The 18,734-nt window shown below is 40.7% G+C and overlaps 1 protein-coding gene and 1 non-coding gene across 2 annotated transcripts in view; both read right to left on the bottom strand.

The window, feature by feature from the left end:
• Pik3r3 (phosphoinositide-3-kinase regulatory subunit 3) overlaps positions 1 to 18,734 on the bottom strand; it is a 54,193-nt gene that overhangs the window by 24,863 nt on the left and 10,596 nt on the right. Inside the window, exons 2-3 of the mRNA XM_051171934.1 lie at positions 5,998 to 6,106; positions 1,531 to 1,629 (exon numbers count right to left, since the gene is read on the bottom strand). Coding sequence (XP_051027891.1) covers positions 1,531 to 1,629; positions 5,998 to 6,106 — 208 coding nt within the window. The remainder of the gene's footprint in view (positions 1 to 1,530; positions 1,630 to 5,997; positions 6,107 to 18,734) is intronic.
• LOC127212156 (small nucleolar RNA SNORD58) lies at positions 1,287 to 1,352 on the bottom strand. The gene has a single exon (XR_007833528.1). It is a non-coding gene; the product is annotated as a small nucleolar RNA SNORD58 (small nucleolar RNA).

The raw sequence follows: 18,734 nt of genomic DNA, 5'->3' as shown, positions 1-18,734 counted from the left end.
TGTAGCCAGGTATGGCCTTGAAGTTAAGGATCCTCCTGAGATCCTGCTGAGATTACAGGCATGTGTCAGCACACCTGATCCTAAGAATCAAACTCAGCGTCTCTCAAATGCTAGAAAACTACTTTTCAACTGAGCTGGAACCCCACCCTGTTTATCCTTTGCCTCCTGAATGCTGGGCATGGTAGCATTCCTAATTCCTTTGAGAGAGAGAGAGAGAGAGAGAGAGAGAGAGAGTGTGTGTGTGTGTGTGTGTGTGTGTGTGTACACATGCTCCTGAGTCTGTAGGAGAGTAGGAGTCAGTTCCCTCCTTCTACCATGTGTGTCCCGGCCATTACTGCTGAACCGTCTTGCTAGCCCTGTTATAGAACATGTATAGGCTTTTCTCTTATGCATAACATAAATAACTGCTATTTTTAGGTAGGTATGACTAAGAATTTGGGGATAAAATAGCATCTCAGTGAGATTAAAAACATCTAAGGGCTGGAGAGATGGTTCAGCAGTTAAGAGCACTGGCCACTCTTCCAGAGGTCCTGAGTTCAATTCCCAGCACCCACATGACAGCACACAACTGTCTGTAACTCCAGTTCTCACAGACAAACATGCAGGCAAAACACCAATGCAAATAAAATAAATAAATAAATAAAACATTTTCGAGAACCTGGTATGGTGGCACATGTCTTTAATCACAGCACTCACGAGGCATAGGCAGATGGATTTCTGAGTTCAAGGCCAGTCAGGTCCTCAGGAGCTATATACGCTCTTAAACACTGAGCCGTCTCTCCAGCCTACAACTGTATGAGTCTAATGACTAAAATTAAATGTTGAAATAGATAATGAAGTTTCTCTTCAACTGTTTTTAATGTTTGTCCCATCCTTCTAAGTATAAAATATCATATCTCTACCATTTATAAAATAATATGTCCACGTGAAAGGTAAAGGTCAGGCTAGAACTGTTTTACCCTCTCCATATCCTAATCTGTCAAAATTATACTGAGTTTTACTTCCTAAAGCCCACATTAAAGAAAAATAGTTTTTAGAAAATAGGCCCATTAATAACTTTGAGGTACCCCCATGACTTTTACTTCATTAATAAAGTAAGAAAATAAGATAATATATTCTTTATTCACTAACATTTAGGAATTTCAGCCTTTTAATTTTATTGCTACATATATTTAAAATATAAAAATAAAATAGGTGCCATTTTTTAATTTTAAAAATTCATTAACAGCTAGTAACTAGCAGCCAGCTAGTAACCACAGAGCTTAAACATTAAAATACTACCAGTAGCTGCTCAGAGAACAGTCACTTTCACAGCTAATCCAAAGGCGTCCTAAGAAGTGGCATAACTGAAGAACGGGTGCCATCTTATGTTTAGATATTTTATGTACAGGAAAGGAACTTTAAAGTTAGAATGTTAGTCAAACATGTACGTATCTAAATTTAATATATACATATAGTAGCGACCTAAATACAGAACTCGCTATATGCTCATGCTAGGAAGATCCTCGCCAAAAGCAGAAAAGCACTTACCTCAAGGTCAAGGTGTAGTCCCCCTGCATTTTTGTTGAGGCATCACGAACTAAGAAGGTACCATCTGGCATATCCCGTAATTTGTCATTTACCTCTTCCCTGAGAAGCAAAATTATAGGAAACATTTGAAAAAGAAAAAAAAAATCTTAAACAACAGTTGTCCCCACATATTATTATCAAGGCATGCTGGAAGGTTACAGTGCCCTTAAGTCTCCAGCGGTCACCCAGTCCTCCCCACGGGAACGATGTCTGTTTTTATTGCTGGTATTATGTAATCTAGGGTAAGAATACTCAATGCTTAAATCCTCCAGCTTGCAACTGTCTACACAGATGTGTTTCTAATAAGCTCTTAGGGCTTTCCTAGGCAGGTCTGAGCATGAAGAGCTTCAAGAAAACCCACCGCTATTTAGGAAGAAGGTCACTGCTTTAAGCAGCAGTGGCAGCTGGTACCGAGCAGAGGGGACATCACTGGAGCTCACAGCTATCAATGCAATGCACTCTAATTTAAATTAATGTTAGCAACAAATTCCTTCTGCAGTTTAGTAATTTCAGAACCATTATTCAGTGGAACATAAAGATCCTTGAATTACAGTAGAGCATGATTTTAAATTATAGTTTAAATGACATTTAAATATTTAAAAACACTTTTATTGTATAATACTAAAAATTGGCTACTGAATTTTAATATAAAGTGTATTAAGTCCATCTCAAAAGTTAAACAAATTAACAAATTATCAAATTAACAAATAATCTAGCAGCCCTACTTTTGGGTAAATATCCAAAATCATCAAAGGCAATAACTCAAGCAGATATTTATAAATAATAGATCCATTTATAACAGCACAAAAGGTAAAAAGACTAAATAACCTAAATGTCCACCAAATCTTTATAATTTAGATGAATATACAAAATATGATGTTTATAAATACTAGAATATATTTAGACTTAAAAAAAAAATGACTACCAGGCAGTGGTGGCCCACACCTTTAATCTCAGCACTCAGGAGGCAGAGGCAGGCAGATCTCCGTAAGTTCGAGGCCAGCCTGGTCTACAAAGTGAGTCCAGGACAGCCAAGGCTACACAGAGAAACCCTGTCTCGAGAAAATTTAAAAATAAATAAATAAATAAATAAATAAAAATAAAAAAAGAAAGAAAGTGAAATGAAATTCTGGCACATCAGTGAACCATGATGACATCTGAAATAAGTGAAAATCCAGAAACAAATGCAGATTATTATATAATCTCTCTATCTATAGTAGCTACAGACAGAAAAGAGAAGCCTGGTTAGGAAGGATACATTCTATCTTTCAGTTAGAAAGATGTGAATGCAGATGGTGACTATATGGGTGACAGTGTGAATATACCTAATACCAATGAAAAGACACCCTTAAAATGGTATGGGTAATCAGCGCTCAGGAGGCAGAGGCAGGCGGATCTCTCTGAGTTTGAGGCAATCCTGGTCTATAAAGTGAGTCCAGGACAGCCAAGGCTACACAGAGAGACCCTGTCTCAAACAAAAAATGATATGGGTAAAAAAGAAATGGCTATCATTTGGCAGCAGCAGCAAGACAGATGAGAGAAAGAAGGAAGGAAGGACTAAGGCACTGCAACATCAAACTGGAGCCTGCTTGATATAAAAAGATAAAGGGCTGAGGTTTAAAAAGGAAAAGGACACTGAACCTTTCTTTTTTTTTTTTTTTTTTTTTTCTTTTTTTTTTTTCACTGAACATTTCTTGAAGTGCTTCTCAACCACGTGAGATTCCTCTGTTGGAAATTCTCTGTTTAGCTCTGTACCCCGCTTTTTAATTGGGTTATTTTGTTTGTTGATGTTTACTGTTTTAAGTTCTTTATATATTTTGGATATTAGCCCTTTGTCAGATGTAGGATTGGTGATATTTTTGTTCTATTCACAGTATTCTTGACCTTCCAGAAGCTTTTCAGTTTTAAGAAGTCCCATACATTAATGGTTGATCTTAGAGCCTGAGCTGTTGGTGTTCTGTCGAGGAAGTTGTCTCCTGTTCCATTGAGTTCAAGGCTCTTCCCACTTTCTCTTTTAATAGATTTAGTGTGTTTGGTGTTAGAGAAAAGAGAAACTGTGGACTAAGTCAGGTCAACAGAATATGCTTCTAGCCAGACCAGAACACAAAGCGAGACTCTGCCTCAAACAACAAAACCATGAGATTCAGTAAACTTTAATGAGAAAAAATTATAAATAATAGATACAGTATTCAAATTAAGAAAAAAATGTGTAAGTATACATATATTCCCTCTCTGTGTTCCAAATTATTCAGACCAATAGTTTTCTCAAAAACCAGTTCTGTCTTTGATGTCTATTTCTGAGAATAAGCTATATAAAGAAATTATAAAAAGAAGTCATGAATTTGAAAGAGAGCATAGAGGTGAATACAGGAGTTTAGAGGGAGGAAAGGGAAGGGGGGAAACAATGTAGGCTCAAAAACTAAAAGAAATAATTATCTTAAAACTGCATCAAACCAGGTGTAGTGCCACACACCACAATCCCAACACTCAAGAGGCAGAGGCAGGCTAATCTCTATAAATTCAAGGCCAACCTGGTCTACACATAGAGTTACAGGACAACCAGCGCTACACAGAGAGACCCTGGTTCAAAAAATGAAAACAGTAAGAGCTGCATCAAAATTACCTAATGATGGGTATGGGTATTAGTGCCTAGGCACTAAACAGGCCTAGGCAAGAGATCTAAAATTAAGGTAGGTGCAGTGGTACACGCCTGTGATCCCAGCACTCAGAAAGCAGAGGCAAGTTGATTTCTATGAGTTCAAGCCCAGCTTGGTCTACAAAGCAAGTCCAGGACAGCCAGGGATACAAAAGAAACCCTGTCTTGGGCGGGGAAAGGGAGAGAGAGAGAATGAGAGCATGGATTACAAAGCAAAACCTTGCCTCAGTGGTTTTGGGGCTCCACCTCAACTGACTCTTGTGTATGCAAAGATTTTAGAAGCTCAGCTTAGAGGGAAGGCGGGAAAGGAGCTCAGCCAGGCAGTGCAGGCCTAGCATCCCTGCTATTTGGAAGGCTAAGGGTGGAGGCCAGACTGAAAAGTAAAGGAAGGCCAGGCATGGTGACGCATGGGAGGTACACGCAATCTCTGTTAGCTACAAACTGAATTCAGGCCAGCCAATACTGCAGAATGAGAGCCTACCTAAAAGAGAAAACAAACAAAAAGGTAAAGGGAATCTAAGCACCTAAAATAAGCATCGTTTACTCTAAATCACATGTAACTATCTTAAATGTATAAGGATTATCTATTCAAAAGTTCATCCTTGACACAGTATGAAAAGTACAATCAGCACTTGGGAGGCAGAGGCAGGTGGATCACTGTGAGTTCGAGGCCAGCCTGGTCTACAAAGCAACTCCAGGACAGCCAAGAATACACAGAGAACCCTGTCTGGAAAAATGAAAAAACAAAACAAAACAGAAAAACAACAAAAGAAAAGAAAGAAAAGTACAATCACACACATAAGCCAAAGATCTCCCTGTCATTTTGTCATGAGAATGAGTGATGTTTTTGTTTTAAAAGAATTTTTAGAATATATGGGTGTTTTTCCTGTACATGTCTATTCACTACATGCATGCAGGACCTATGAAGACCAAAAAATGATGTCATATCCCCTGAAACCAGAATTATAGATGTTTGTGAGCCTCCATGTGGGAACTGAGACTCAAACCCACGTCCCCTGGAAGAGTTAACAAGTGTTCTTTAACCGCTGAGTCCTCACTGCAGCTCCTGAAGATACTTTAATATTTTTTTTCGTGTGTGTGTGTGTGTGTGTGTGTGTGTCACACGTGCCACACTACATGTGAGGGATCAGGGACAACTTGTATAGTCAGTTCTCTTCTTCCACATGGAGATCCACAGGACTGAACTCAGGTAATCAAGTTTGGCCACAAGAATCTTTAAATCCTGAGCCATCTTACCAGCCCCTAAATACACTTTTGGAGGGGTCTCACACACAACTTTCTGTTTTGTTTTGTTGCTTTGGAGACAGGGTTTCTCTGTATATCCTTGGCTGTCCTGGACTTGTTTTGTAAACCAGCTGGCTTCAAACTCACAAAGATCCACCTGCCTCTGCCTCTCTGAGTGCTGGGATTATGGGCGTGTGCCACCACACCTGGCCACACACACAATTTTTAAAATGGTAATCTTTAAATAAAAACCAATAGATTATTAAAATGTTTAACTGTGGGCTAGAGAGATGGCTCAGAGGTTAAGAGCATCACCTGTTCACCCAGAGGTCCTGAGTTTAATTCCCAGGAATCACATGGTGGCTCACAACCATCTATAATGAGATCTGGTGCCCTCTTCTGGGCTGCAGATATAAAGCACTTATACATATTTTAAAAAAGAAAGAAAGAAAAAGAAAGAGAAAAAGGAAAAAAAGTTTAACCGCTAACTCATTAACTGTATTTAACTATGGTAGCATTTTAGTTACCTGGAAATATCTCCCCAGTACCATTCTGCATCTTGAAGAGAAATGAAATTGTCCTTCATGCCATTTGTAACTGCTGAAGTCAATGGTTTAGGTGGCTTTGGTGGAAGAGCTAGAAGAAAATTTTATGTTATTTTGTATATGAAAATTATTAATTTTCTAATTTCCACATCTAAGAATAGCTCCTTAACCAATGTACAACAAGATTCCAACAACTGCCAGTCAAATTAGCTGCCATGTTAGTGTTAGCCACAGTGCACTTTTGAAATGTTACCAATAGTTGCATGAAAGGTAAAGGTTTTTCCTCCTCAAATGATCCTTTTACTTAAGGAAATTTCACATCTTTAAAATACAAGTAAAGCTCCAACCTGAGCAATTCATCCCAAAAGCTGCTAAGTAACTAATACAACAAAAAGACTCAAACCAATACTATTATATTGGATATTGGCAATGTGACACCATATCAGAGTTTAGGTTTTCTTTTTTTCTTGAGATGGGGTCTCACGTGTAATCCTAGCTGTCCTGGAATGTTCTATGTAGACCAGGGTGGCTTCCAGATAATGTGTGAGTTAAGCTAGCCTGTGGCCTAAGTTCAAGTCACCAGGGTCCACAGAAAGGTGAAGGGAGCCATCTTTGGACTACATACACATTGTGACTTACACATACGTACACATTTTTTAAAAGGATACACACACACAAGGATATACACATGGCCAAAGCAAGCATATGAAAAGATGCTCAACATTATCAGTCATCAATGAAATACAAATCAAAATTAGAGAGACGGGGCAATATGTGCATTTCTGTACTCCCAGCACTCGGGAAACTGAATAAGAGTTTGAGGTCAGCCTGAGATACACAAGCCAGTTTGAGGCATATGGTTCTTAAAAAATGATCTTCAAGGGGGCTGGAGAGATGGCTCAGTGGTTAAGAACACTGACTGCTCTTCCAGAGGTCCTGAGTTCAATTCCCAGCAACCACATGGTGGCTCACAACCATCTATAATGTGATCTAATCATACTGTATACATAATAAATAAAATATTTTTTAAAAAAAGAAATGATCTTTAAAAACAAACAAAAATTCTATAGTGAGCAAAGCAGTGGTGGCGCACATCTTTAATCCCAGCTCTCAGAGGCAAGTGGATCTCTGAGTTCAAGACCAGCCTGGTCCACAAAGCAAGTTCCAGGACAGCCAGAGCTACACAGAGAAACCCTGTCTTGAAAATTAAAACAAAACAAAAATATCTATAATGAGACACTATTTTATACTCAATAAAGTAAGTATAATTCAAAGACAGAATAGCAAGTGAGTGAAGATAGAAAGAAGGCACTCCCCTATACTTATGCTAGGGAAATAAAATAATGAATTTCTTAAAGAACAGCCTGTCATCCTCAAAGGCTAAACAGTCACCTGGTGGCTCAACAATTTTATGTATTCAAGAAAAATAAAATATTGTTTCCACAGAAAAAAGCTAAACAACTTGTAATAGCCAAAAAGTGGAAATAATAAGAGTTTATATTGGGAGACAAGACAAGCTGTGATTTCTATCTGTCTAATACAATGTTATTCAATAATAAAAGTAATGAAGTAGTGATACAGAGTACAAGATAGATGGGCTGAGAACCCATGACCACATATATCACCATCAGGAGCAAAGGGAACTCCCAAACTTCAAAAGGCAGAAGGGACAAACCAAAGTGCATGCTGGCCTCCAGGCCCCCTCAGTACCACAAGTACCTGTCACACACGTCAAGGTCTACACTGGCATCCTAGCTCTTCTCACCTCATCCCCATGCTAAACTCTCTCCAGCTCAGAAGCTTCCCTCCCCACAACTACTCATTCTCCTTATAACCCTTGTATCTCAGCTCTTCTCCTCCTCCTCCTCCTCCTCCTCCTCTTTTGGTTTTTCGAGACAGGGTTTCTCTATGTTATCTTGGCTGTTCTGGACTCGCTTTGTAGACCAAGCTGGCCTTGAACTCACAGTGATCCGCCTGTCTCTGCCTCCCAAGTACTGAGATTAAAGGCGTGCGCCACTACATCCAGCTTCCCTCTTCTTTTTGATCCTTTCCTGTCTGTGTCCCTTCTCCTCTCTCTCTGCTCTCCCACCTCCACTCCCCCTCACCCGCTCCTGCTTCTCTCATGGTCAGGTCCAGTCTGCTGGCCATGTGGACTTTACTACTTTTCTCTCTCTGCTCTTCCAGATGCTTCTGGTCTCTCTCTCGTATCTACTATAAAAACCTTTCACTTAATTATATGTAAAGCCATGTTGTCATGTCGTGTGTGTGTGTGTGTGTGTGTGTGTGTGTGTGTGTGTGTGTGTGTGAGAGAGAGAGAGAGAGAGAGATGCCAAGACACTCAGCAGGGGCAAAAGTAGACCTTTCCCAAGGATCCCAGCCTCTCCTAACTAAACCAAACTGATTTAACTCTCCTGAGGTATGAATCATTGGTTTTTGTCAGCTTCTGCCACCCTCCAAATTTCAGAGTATGCCTCTTCAAGTGCTTCCTCCCTCTACCTGCTCTCTCCTGTAATCAGGTACTCTGTGCCACCTCAGAGTTGCCATCTCTGTCTATGTCAGCTCCTGGAGCCTTCTGCTATTGCCTCCTTGCTCAGCTTCCTCCAGCAGCTTACTCTGTCTCCTCAAAAGTTACTCTGATTCTCCAGGCAGCTTCTTTTGCCCAGATGGGCATCCATCACATAGAAAGGGACATCTTTCCTTTATGGTATGAGACATTTTTCTCTGACAAGTCTCTAGGTCCACTTGGAGATACCAGATTGTAAAATTCTTGTCACCAGGACTCTTACCCTTCTCTCTCCCATCCTTGCTGCCCCTCCTCATATGTCCTCAGCTCTCTCTCGGAGCTTGCTCTGTCTCTCTTGCCTATCTTCTTACTCTGCTCCTGGGCTGCCTCCTCAAATCTCTTTTCCTAAAAGATTCCATTAAGCCTGGACGTCTTACTGCAAACGGCTTGGCCTCAATAGCTTAACAGCCAAAAATGGCACACTAGATCTCCACATTCTTAGATTGTAATTGCTTCTTCTACTGCACAAACAAATCTCTTATCTCTAAACTTTCTCTGCTCTCCACTCTCAAAAATCTCTTTTCTCTGTCTTCTTTACCCTGCTTGCTCATCTCTCCCTCTGACTGCTAAATTCAGTTTTCTGTATATCCCTGGCTGTCCTAGAACTCACTTTAAAGCTGGATGTGGTGGCGCACTCCTTTAATCCCAGCACTTGGGAGGCAGAGGCAGGCGGATTGCTGTGAGTTTGAGGCCAGCCTGGTCGACAAAGTGAGTTCAGGGCAGTCAAGGCTACACAGAGAAACCCTGTCTCAGGAAAGAAAAAAAAAAAGTGTGCACCACTACATCCAGCTAAATTTAGCCTTAATAGAAATTTAAATGTCTTCTGAGAAATGGTGTTTCCTTTGGACCTGAAAATTAGGATTCCATTGTCTAAAATAGGCAAACTGACAGAGATAGAAAATAGATCAATGTTGACCCAGACTGAGAGATTAAATTAAGGAGGAACAGGAAGTGACTACAAGTTTATACAGGATTTCTTACAGGCTAATAATATTTCAATTTTTACTGTGATGATAGTTGTACAACTCTGGATATACTAATTTGAGAATCATTATGCCAGGCAGTGGTGGTACACGCCTTTAATCCCAACACTCAGGAAGCAGGTGAATCTCTGAGTTTGAGGCCAGCCTGGTCTATAGAGTGAGTCCAGGACAGCCAGAGCTACACAGAGATATCCTGTCTCAAAAAACCAAAAATGAATGAATAAATAAACAAACATGGAAAATAAACTGCAATGCGATGTCCATGAATTATGTATGGTATATAAATTATTTTGCAATAAAGCTCTCTTTTGCTTTGCAACACTAGAAACTAAACCTAGGGCCTTAAGCTTATTAGGCAGGCATTACACTGATGTGTATTCCTAGGCCTTGGGCCTTGAAGTTTTGTTTGATTGTGGGTTGGTTTGTAGGAGGGGTGTAAATCAGAACTATCAGACTGCTGAAGTTACTAGACAGGGAAGAACTTGCTTCAAAAATATCCATTCTTGCCGGGCGTGGTGGCGCACGCCTTTCATCCAGCACTCAGGAGGCAGAGGCAGGTGGATCGCTATGAGTTCAAGGCCAGCCTGGTCTACAAAGTGAGTCCAGGACAGCCAGGACTACAAAGAGAAGCCCTGTCTCAAAAAGAAAAGGGAGGGGGGCTGGAAAGAAAGCTCAGCAATTAACAACACTGGCTGTTCTTCCAGAGGTCCTGAGTTCAATTCCGAGCAACCACGTGGTGGTTCACAACCATCTATAATGAGGTCTAATGCCAGCTTCTGATGTGCAGGTGTACATGCAGGCAGAGCACTGTATACATAATAAATAAATCTTTTAAAAAATTCATTCTTTTATTACAATCAAAGTAAAAAACACAAAATAAAATACACAACACAATTTGCTGGGTCTGGGTCGGGGCCTAGAAGTCTGCATTTCTACCGAGTTCCCAGGTAATGCAATTGCATTTGTTCTAATTTTTACAGAAGTTTACTTTAGAAAACAACAAAGTAGCCTGCACACAGTGGGTAAAATGTAGGGGAAAAGTTACATGTAGTTCTTTATTTCTTCTATTAATCAACCCCAAGTGGCAATAAAACACATTTTGCAGATTTAAACACAGCAGAGTTAAGAGATTTAGAGAAGAGACAAAACAAAACTAATAAAGGAAAAGAAACAAGACAAATTGGTAGGGCTCAAAAAATTAAACGCCTAAAGGAAAAAGCACCTAAAGAAAAAAATTCAGTCAAAGGCAACATGATATTGTACCCTGCAGGAATTAAGAGGTATAATGTGTCTCTGAGGGAAAAATTCAAGAACGGCCCCCTAGGGCTGCAGAGTGGCTCAGTTGTTAAGGGCATTGGCTGCTCTTGCCGAGGTCCTGTTTCAATTCCCAGGAACCGTAAGTATAGTGGCTTACAACCATCTATGATGGGATCTGATGCCCTCTTCTGGGATGCAGACAGAGCATTCATATGCATAGAACACATAAATAAATTTAAAAAATAAAGGATGGCAGCCAAATAGAACTGGCTCAGTGTCTACTCAAAGAATAGTTAGACCTTGGGTTCTTTTCCCAGTTCCACCAAGTAGCCAGGCAGTTACCTTCCTCTCCCCACGTCCCACACAAGGTCTGCATGACGGCTAGCTTGGTTATGTTAAGATGTTATTTTATTGATGGAAGCGGAGGAAGGGAGGAGCATCTCTGTGAGTCTGAGGCCAGCCTGTACGTAGAGAGTTCCAAAACAGCCAGGGGGCCACACAGACAAACGTTATCTCAAAAATATTTTTTTGTTTATGTGTAGGTGTGTGTTTATTTGCGTGTGTGCCACACATGTACAGGGGCTCCTGGAGGCCAGAAGAGGAAACTAAATCCCCTCAGCTGTTGTGAGCTACTTGATGTGAGTGCTAGGAATTGAAATAGGGTCTTCTGGAAGAGCAGCAAGCACTGATGGTTAACTTAATTGTCAGGTTGATGTACCAGAATCATTGGGAGGAACCTCAGTGAACGATGGACTACACTGACCTGGCCTGTGGGCATGTCTGTGAGAGACTATGTAAGCTAATGGATGTGGAGAGACCCAGCCCGATGTGAGTGGCACCACTCCCTAGATAGGGGCCTGCACTGCCTATGAATGGAGAGATCGGTCTGAGTGTGTGCATTTGCTTCTCCTTGCTCTCAGCTACAGATGTGCCGTGACTAACTGCTTCAAGTTCCTGTCTTGACTTCTCAGCAATAATGAACTATACCCTGGAACTGTGGGCCAGTTCTCTGGTTTTTGTCATCATGGCAACAGAAATGAAACAAGAACAGATGTCAATTCCCACGTTCCCATAAATAACTAACGAGCTATTTATTTTTGAGTCTCTGGACTCAAAGACACCTAAGAAGAGAAGTGAATCCTCTGCTGAAAACAGCAGAAATAAGTGAAAGTCTAAAACAGGCAGATATCATGCTAAATTTAAATCCCCCAGGAGAAATGGGGGAGAAGTTTTTCTCTACAGAAACAAACAGGATTTTAAAAAGAAAATCTTAAAAATGCAAATATTTGGGAATTACCCAATAAAAAAGATATTTGTCATTTTATCTTTAATCAGCAAGATTTCCATCAAGTTTTGTTCATTCACACAGTGGGTTATTTTATTTTATTTTATTTTATTTTTGGTTTTTTTATGACAGTATTTCTCTGTGTTAACTTTGCTGTCCTGGACTCACTTTTGTAGACAAAGCTGGCCTCAAACTCACAACGATCCACCTGCCTCTGACTCTGTCTCTCGAGTACAGGGATTAAAGGCGTGTACCACCACGTCCGGCTTGTTTTTTTATGTTTTTAGAGACAAGCTACTCCATAGCCTTGGCTGTCCTGGAACTCTGTAGGCCAGGCTGGCCTTAAATCCAGAGATCCACCTACCTCTTCCTCCTGAGTGCAGGGAACTAAAGGCGGGCACCACCACCACCCGGCTGAGCTTTTTAAAGAATAAAGCCAGTGTGCCTGCTCCCTTGGTTCAGGTTGCTGGGCAGCCTTGGTTCCCTTTTAGGACACCTTTAACACACACTACCAGGGCGAATGAGGCTTGAACAGACTGCACCAAGTGAAACAGCCACAAAAAGATAAACATCTAATTCCTTTTACATCAGGTCCCTACAGTGGCTGAATCCACACAGACATAAAGCAAAAAGGTGCTTCCTAGAGTCTAGCAGGAGTGAGGATAGAAGTTAATATTCAATTGCTACAAAGTTTCAAATGGGCAAGAATAAGGCATACCTTGGTGATACGGTGAGTTTACATCTAATTCGCCACATCAAGTAAGCATTGCAATAAAGCATGTCATGCTAGGCTTTTTGATTCACCAGTGTTTTGTTAAGTTAAGCTTATACTATACTATGGTATGCCAAAACCACATTCATGTATTTTAAAAAGTACATTACTATTAAAAATGCTAATGATACCCAAGGCTTCAACAAGTCATCATCCCGGATGAGAAGCTTGGTGTCGACAGCTCTGACTGGTCAGAGTCCTGATTCTGAAGGCCAGTGTCAATTTCTAAAGTTTGCCATACTGAGGAAAGCCTTCTCTGCAGCATGTGATGATGCTGAACTGTATTTTACCAGAGTACAACTTTTACAAATAAGAAAAGGCCTGGCGTGGTATTCCACATCTGTGATCACAGCACTCAGGAAAGTCAAAGCAAGAGGATCAAGAGTCTGAAGCTAGCAGGAGCTACATAGTATAAGACAAGGCTGATTACATAGAAAGACCTTAGCTCAACGTACAAAAGATAAAAATAAAATTCACAGAGAAGCCTCTCAAACTGTGCCTTACCAGCTAAGAGTATGTAATGTCCTAAATTCTTTGTATCACTTCATCGGTGACCACAGTCTCTCTAATTAACAGATTCCACCTCAATAAACCAATTCTAATTCAAATTCTCTTGTGACTTCTACCACAGCTGTAGTTTTTAACCTTTCAATGTTATATCTAATCAAACCAAATTCCTACGAGTGCTTGTTAATGCTAGTATTCTGATTATCTTCCATGACTCACTTTTTTTTTCTTTTTTGAGAGAACATCTCATTATGTAGCCGAGGCTGCCCTCAAATGTGCAGTCATCCCGCCTCAACCTCCTGCACGCTGGGATTGCAGGGATGCACCACCGCCCAGCCACACCTTTTTTGTTTATTTTTTCTTTGGGGTATCTGTAACAGTGATTCCTTTCTAGAGGATTTACCATTTCCCTCGTTCATTTATATCCATCAAAGGAATCACTATGGTAGCTATCACCATTAAAAACACAATCACTGGGTAAAGGGTTTACTGTATAAGCCTGGTGACCTGAGCCTAATCCACAGAACCTACGTCAAGGTGAAAGGGACAAACAGACTCCACAAAAAAATGCAGTCACTTTTTGATCCCTGAGCTATACAGAATGGATGTTACAATAGCAGGCAGGCATAAAAACTGTATTTATATTATGTTTCCATCAGGGCTCTCAGGTAACCATGTATATTGTGAACAAGCAGCATTTTGAAAAAAATATTTTCTCAGCCGACTTCAGTGTTTTCAGTAAAACCCATTATACACAGATTTACTGCCTTACTAGTAGGAATTTATTAGTTTCAGATTAAATTCAACAACCACATTTACTCCTAACAAGAAAGTGAGCCTGTCCTTTCATGTCAGAGACTGACTTCTCCACAGCTATAAAACCATAGGTGACACCATCTCAACAGCAGTTCCGTTTACACTGTAATCCCTGCTTACTACAGCCAGCTTCATCATCTATCTCCACCGGATCATGTGCGTAGCTGCTACAGCAGCACAGGCTGTTGCACGTTGTTTTGGTTACAGAGATAGTTCTTTCCTAAATCCGTATGAACCTCCACTGCCTCCACACTTCTTTCCCTCTACAGTGTCTCCTCTTCCTTCATCCTTCTCAGAATTCAAGTTAGGGCTTGCTCTGGATCAGGTCTCGGTTTATAGGAATACAATGATCAGTTTAATCTTCCATCCAGACCAGTCTAATTTTCTCTTATCAATATGAAGTCTATTTTGTTTTCTTATCATTCATAATGTTCAAAGGGCAGCACACTTAATTTCCTTCCACAATATTCCTCTGTATTCGCTCTTCGGCTGTTTGGCAAAGGAAAACTATCGTTTGGCCTATTTCAGCTTTCTTGAAATGCCATCCTTACTAAATTTACTCATTTCTAGTATTTGCATTAAAGTGAGACTTGGAGCCAGGTGTGGTGAAAATGGGCCTCTCGTGGAAGCATCAAGGGAGTGGAAGCAGGAGGATCAAGAGTTCAAGGTTACCCTCTGCTACACAGCAAGAGCGGAGCTAGTCTGAGCTAGACAAGAACCTGATTCAAGAAAAAAATCTAAATAAATAACACTAGGAAGACAGCTCAAAAAGTACAAATTCAAAGACCTAAGTTTGATTCCCAGAACCAACATGAATCCTGCCTAGGATCAAGAGATCCTGCCCCGACACACACACACACACACACACACACACACACACACACACACACACACACACAATTAATGGTGATACAGACTGAATAATAGCCCTTATCCAAAAGCCTAGGACCATGAGGCAGATTTTGGAATGTTTGCATTCACATAAAAAGACATCTAAACATACAATTCATCTAAACACACAATTCATTCATGCTTCACATACATTTAGCCTAAAAGTAATTTTATACAACATTTTTACTCTATCTGTCTTAATTGTGAACTATCACATGAGGTCAGGTGTGAGATTTCTACTTTTGGTATCTGAACACTAAAAAATGTTGGGTTTTGAATATAGTGTGGTAGCACACACCTGCACTCTTAGCACTATGGAAGCTGAACTCTTAGGAGGACCTAAGAGTTCAAAGCCAGCCTAGGCTATATGTGAAACAGGGGTTAGCCTGTGCTACATAGTAAGACTTTATTTCTAAAACAAAACAGCTGGGCAAAGTGACTCATGTCTGTAATCTTAGCACTTAAGATGGCTGAGCCTAGAGAATAGCCCATAAATTCAGGCACAACATGCATTACATGGTGAATACCAGGCCAGCCTGGGACACAGATCAAGAACTCTGTCTCAAAAAAGACAAAGGCTTGAGATTTCAGACTTGGGGTCTTCAAATAAAGGATAATCAATTTGTACTAACATAGTGGTTTAACAGTAAATAATGAAAGGCAGAAACAGTTGTAAGATGTCTGTGGTGTTTGAATGAGACTGACCCCCATAGGCTTATATACATGAATACTTGTCCCCCAGTTGGTGAAACTATGTGGGAAGGATTAGGAGGTATGGCCTTGTTGGAGGAGGTGTGTCACTTTAAAGTTACAAAAGCAATGGGCGTGGTAGTGCACACTCGTAATCCCAGAACTCAGGGAGGCAGAGGCAGGCATATCTACATGAGTTCAAGGACAGCCTGGTCTACAAAGTAAGTCCAGGACAGCCAAGGCTACACAGAGAAACCCTGTCTCAAAACAAAACAACAACAAAAAACAAAAAAACAAAACAAAAAAATGTAATCAAAGCACTCAGGAGGAGAGGCAGGCGGATCTCTGTGAATTCGAGGACAGCCTGGTCTACAAAGTTGAGTCCAGGACAGTCAACGCTATTACACAGAGAAACCCTGTCTCGAAAAAAAGTTTAAAAATAAAAATAAATAAATAAAAGTTTCAAAAGCCCACACTCTTCCTAGTTAGCTCTCACTCTATTTCCTGTTTGTGGATGGGATATAAGGTCTTATCTACTGCTCCAGTGCCATGTCTGCCTGCCTGCTCCATGCTCCTCACCATGATAGACATGAATTTACCTTCTAAAACTGTGAGCCCCAAGTAAACTCTTTCTTCTCTAAGTTGCCTTGGACATGCTGCCTTCACAGCAACGGAAAAGTAACTAAAACAGCGTGTCAATATTTTCAAAGAGCTATATGCATAATATTATAAAGTCATGCACGAGTAAGAGGCGTTTTCAAAGTACGAAGCAAACCAATGATTTTTTAAAATATTGTGTGTGCATGTGTGCCTGGGTGTGTATAGGTATACCACATGGGTGAAGAAGCCTGCACAGGTTAGGAGAGAGATTGGGTCCCTGGAACTGAAGTGATATCAACTTGCAGCTGGCCTAAAGGCAGTGAAGACCGGTTAACCAACAGCAACCACATGGTGGCTCACAATCATCTATAATGTGATCTGACGCCTTCTTCTGACCTGCTGGTGTACGTGCAGCAGAGAACTGTATACATAATAAAAAATAAATAAATAATAAATATTTTTTTAAAAATATTATCAGTAAGGTATAACGGAAATTGTGACAGCTGCCTCAGGACCCACAATCCTACTTCTAAGAGATGGGACATTCCAAGTACCAGCAGAGATGTCACTAAGCCAACAATGCTTTCAGAAAACGTGCTGTTGGTCAACTGTTCTTCACTGCCTTTAGGCCAGCTGCAAGTTGATATCACAGTGAGGAGAAACTTCTGTATCAGATGGCTTCCTTAACCTCTCACTGGCACATCCCCACCTCTGCTGAATAATTGAGCTCACACACAGGTGATGTCAAGCCCCTCCACAGTGAGGCTATCGTCCAGTATTAAAGCTGAAGAAAGGAGTCACAGAGAAGAGACTTGGCTTCACGTTGCTTCTATTAAAGGTGATATACCTTCTGCTGGATACCTTTTGCAAAATGAAAACAGCTCAAATATAAACCATGCTGGATGGACACCACTGCCTTAAGCCTGTAGTCACGGGCACCTGAAAGTAGTAGAAGTGCTGCTCCAGCATACATAATGCTCTGGTGACCACCACTGGCTATCAGAATGACTCACCACTCCACTATGTGACCAAGAATGAGCACATAGACATAGTCAGGGTGTTACTGTCCTATGGTGCCTTCAGGAACGCTGTTAACGATTTGGTTATGTGGCCTGTGTATCACACACACAGTGAGAATGTAAGATCATTGTTGCTGCTACCAGAATGAATCATTCTCAACTACCTAGGGCTCAACCGCAAATGCTGGGCAGCAGAGGAGTGGGCTGCTGGGGCTTACAGGCAGTGGGCTTTCACAGCAACAAAATGCTCAGCAAGCAAGACAGTTCTCTTCTTTTCTGGTTTTTTGAGACAAGGTCTCTCTGTGTAGCCTTGGCTGTCCTGGACTCACTTTGTAGACCAGGCTGGCCTCGAACTCACAGAGATCCGCCTGCCTCTGCCTCCTGAGTGATAGGAAAGCTTTTAGGTTAGTGGGTAGTCAAAAGGTGGAGATTTCTTAATTCATCACACTTTCACCACATCCTACACAAAGGCCATAGCAATGAATACATAGGTATGAGTGAGAAGATACTTGATAGTGAGGCAGCCAAGGCAGAGAAGTAGAGAGGACACCTGAGCATGAGGGCGGCTCGTCCTGTCTGTCCTGCAATCTCTCATCATGAATGGACAGGATCTACAGTGCTCTTTAACAAACCCTCGAAGTAGTTCTAATAACTACTGTCCAGACAAGAAAGCTACCCAGATTCTAAAACAGTGATCCTTCAGAACATGGAGATGGTCCAGTTACTGTCAAGATCAAGCTTTGGGTGTTATCTTTAGCTCCTATGAATGAGGACATTTGTAATTCCAGGAGCCCAAGCCAGCACCCACTTTATCACCAGGAAAGCCAGCTTGAGAAAAAAGCTGACAACGATTCTTAAGTGCAAGAGAACTGGAGAAAAACAATGCCAAAGCTTAATACCATTGATCATCATATGCCAAATGCCCTTACCCTCTCTGGTCTTTTCAATTACATAAGTTGTATGTCTCCTGCTTTAGTGAATTTCTCTTGAATTTTCTTTCAGATATCTACTGCACCAAGTTACACATCACTATACAGAAAGTATACTAGAAAATGTGGTCTACTTAACCAACAGCCTCTCACTAAATTAAGATTGCTAGATTTAACATATACAAATATAACACCCAGCTAAGTTTGAATTTCAAATGAACAATAATTTTTTAATGTAGTATGTCCCACATACTGTGTGAGACACATAGTACACATGTTTTCTCACTACTCTAAAGTTTCATTGCTGAACCCTACGAACCAAAGGACAGCTCAGATCTATCCCAATCAAACTCTTACAGTTAATGATTATTTGGAAAAAGATGAACCCCCAAGTTCTGAATTAATAT

The sequence above is a fragment of the Acomys russatus genome, chromosome 29 (genome assembly GCF_903995435.1).
Source record: "Acomys russatus chromosome 29, mAcoRus1.1, whole genome shotgun sequence".
Lineage (NCBI taxonomy): Eukaryota > Metazoa > Chordata > Mammalia > Rodentia > Muridae > Acomys > Acomys russatus.
This window is presented reverse-complemented; position numbering and strand designations above follow the sequence as displayed.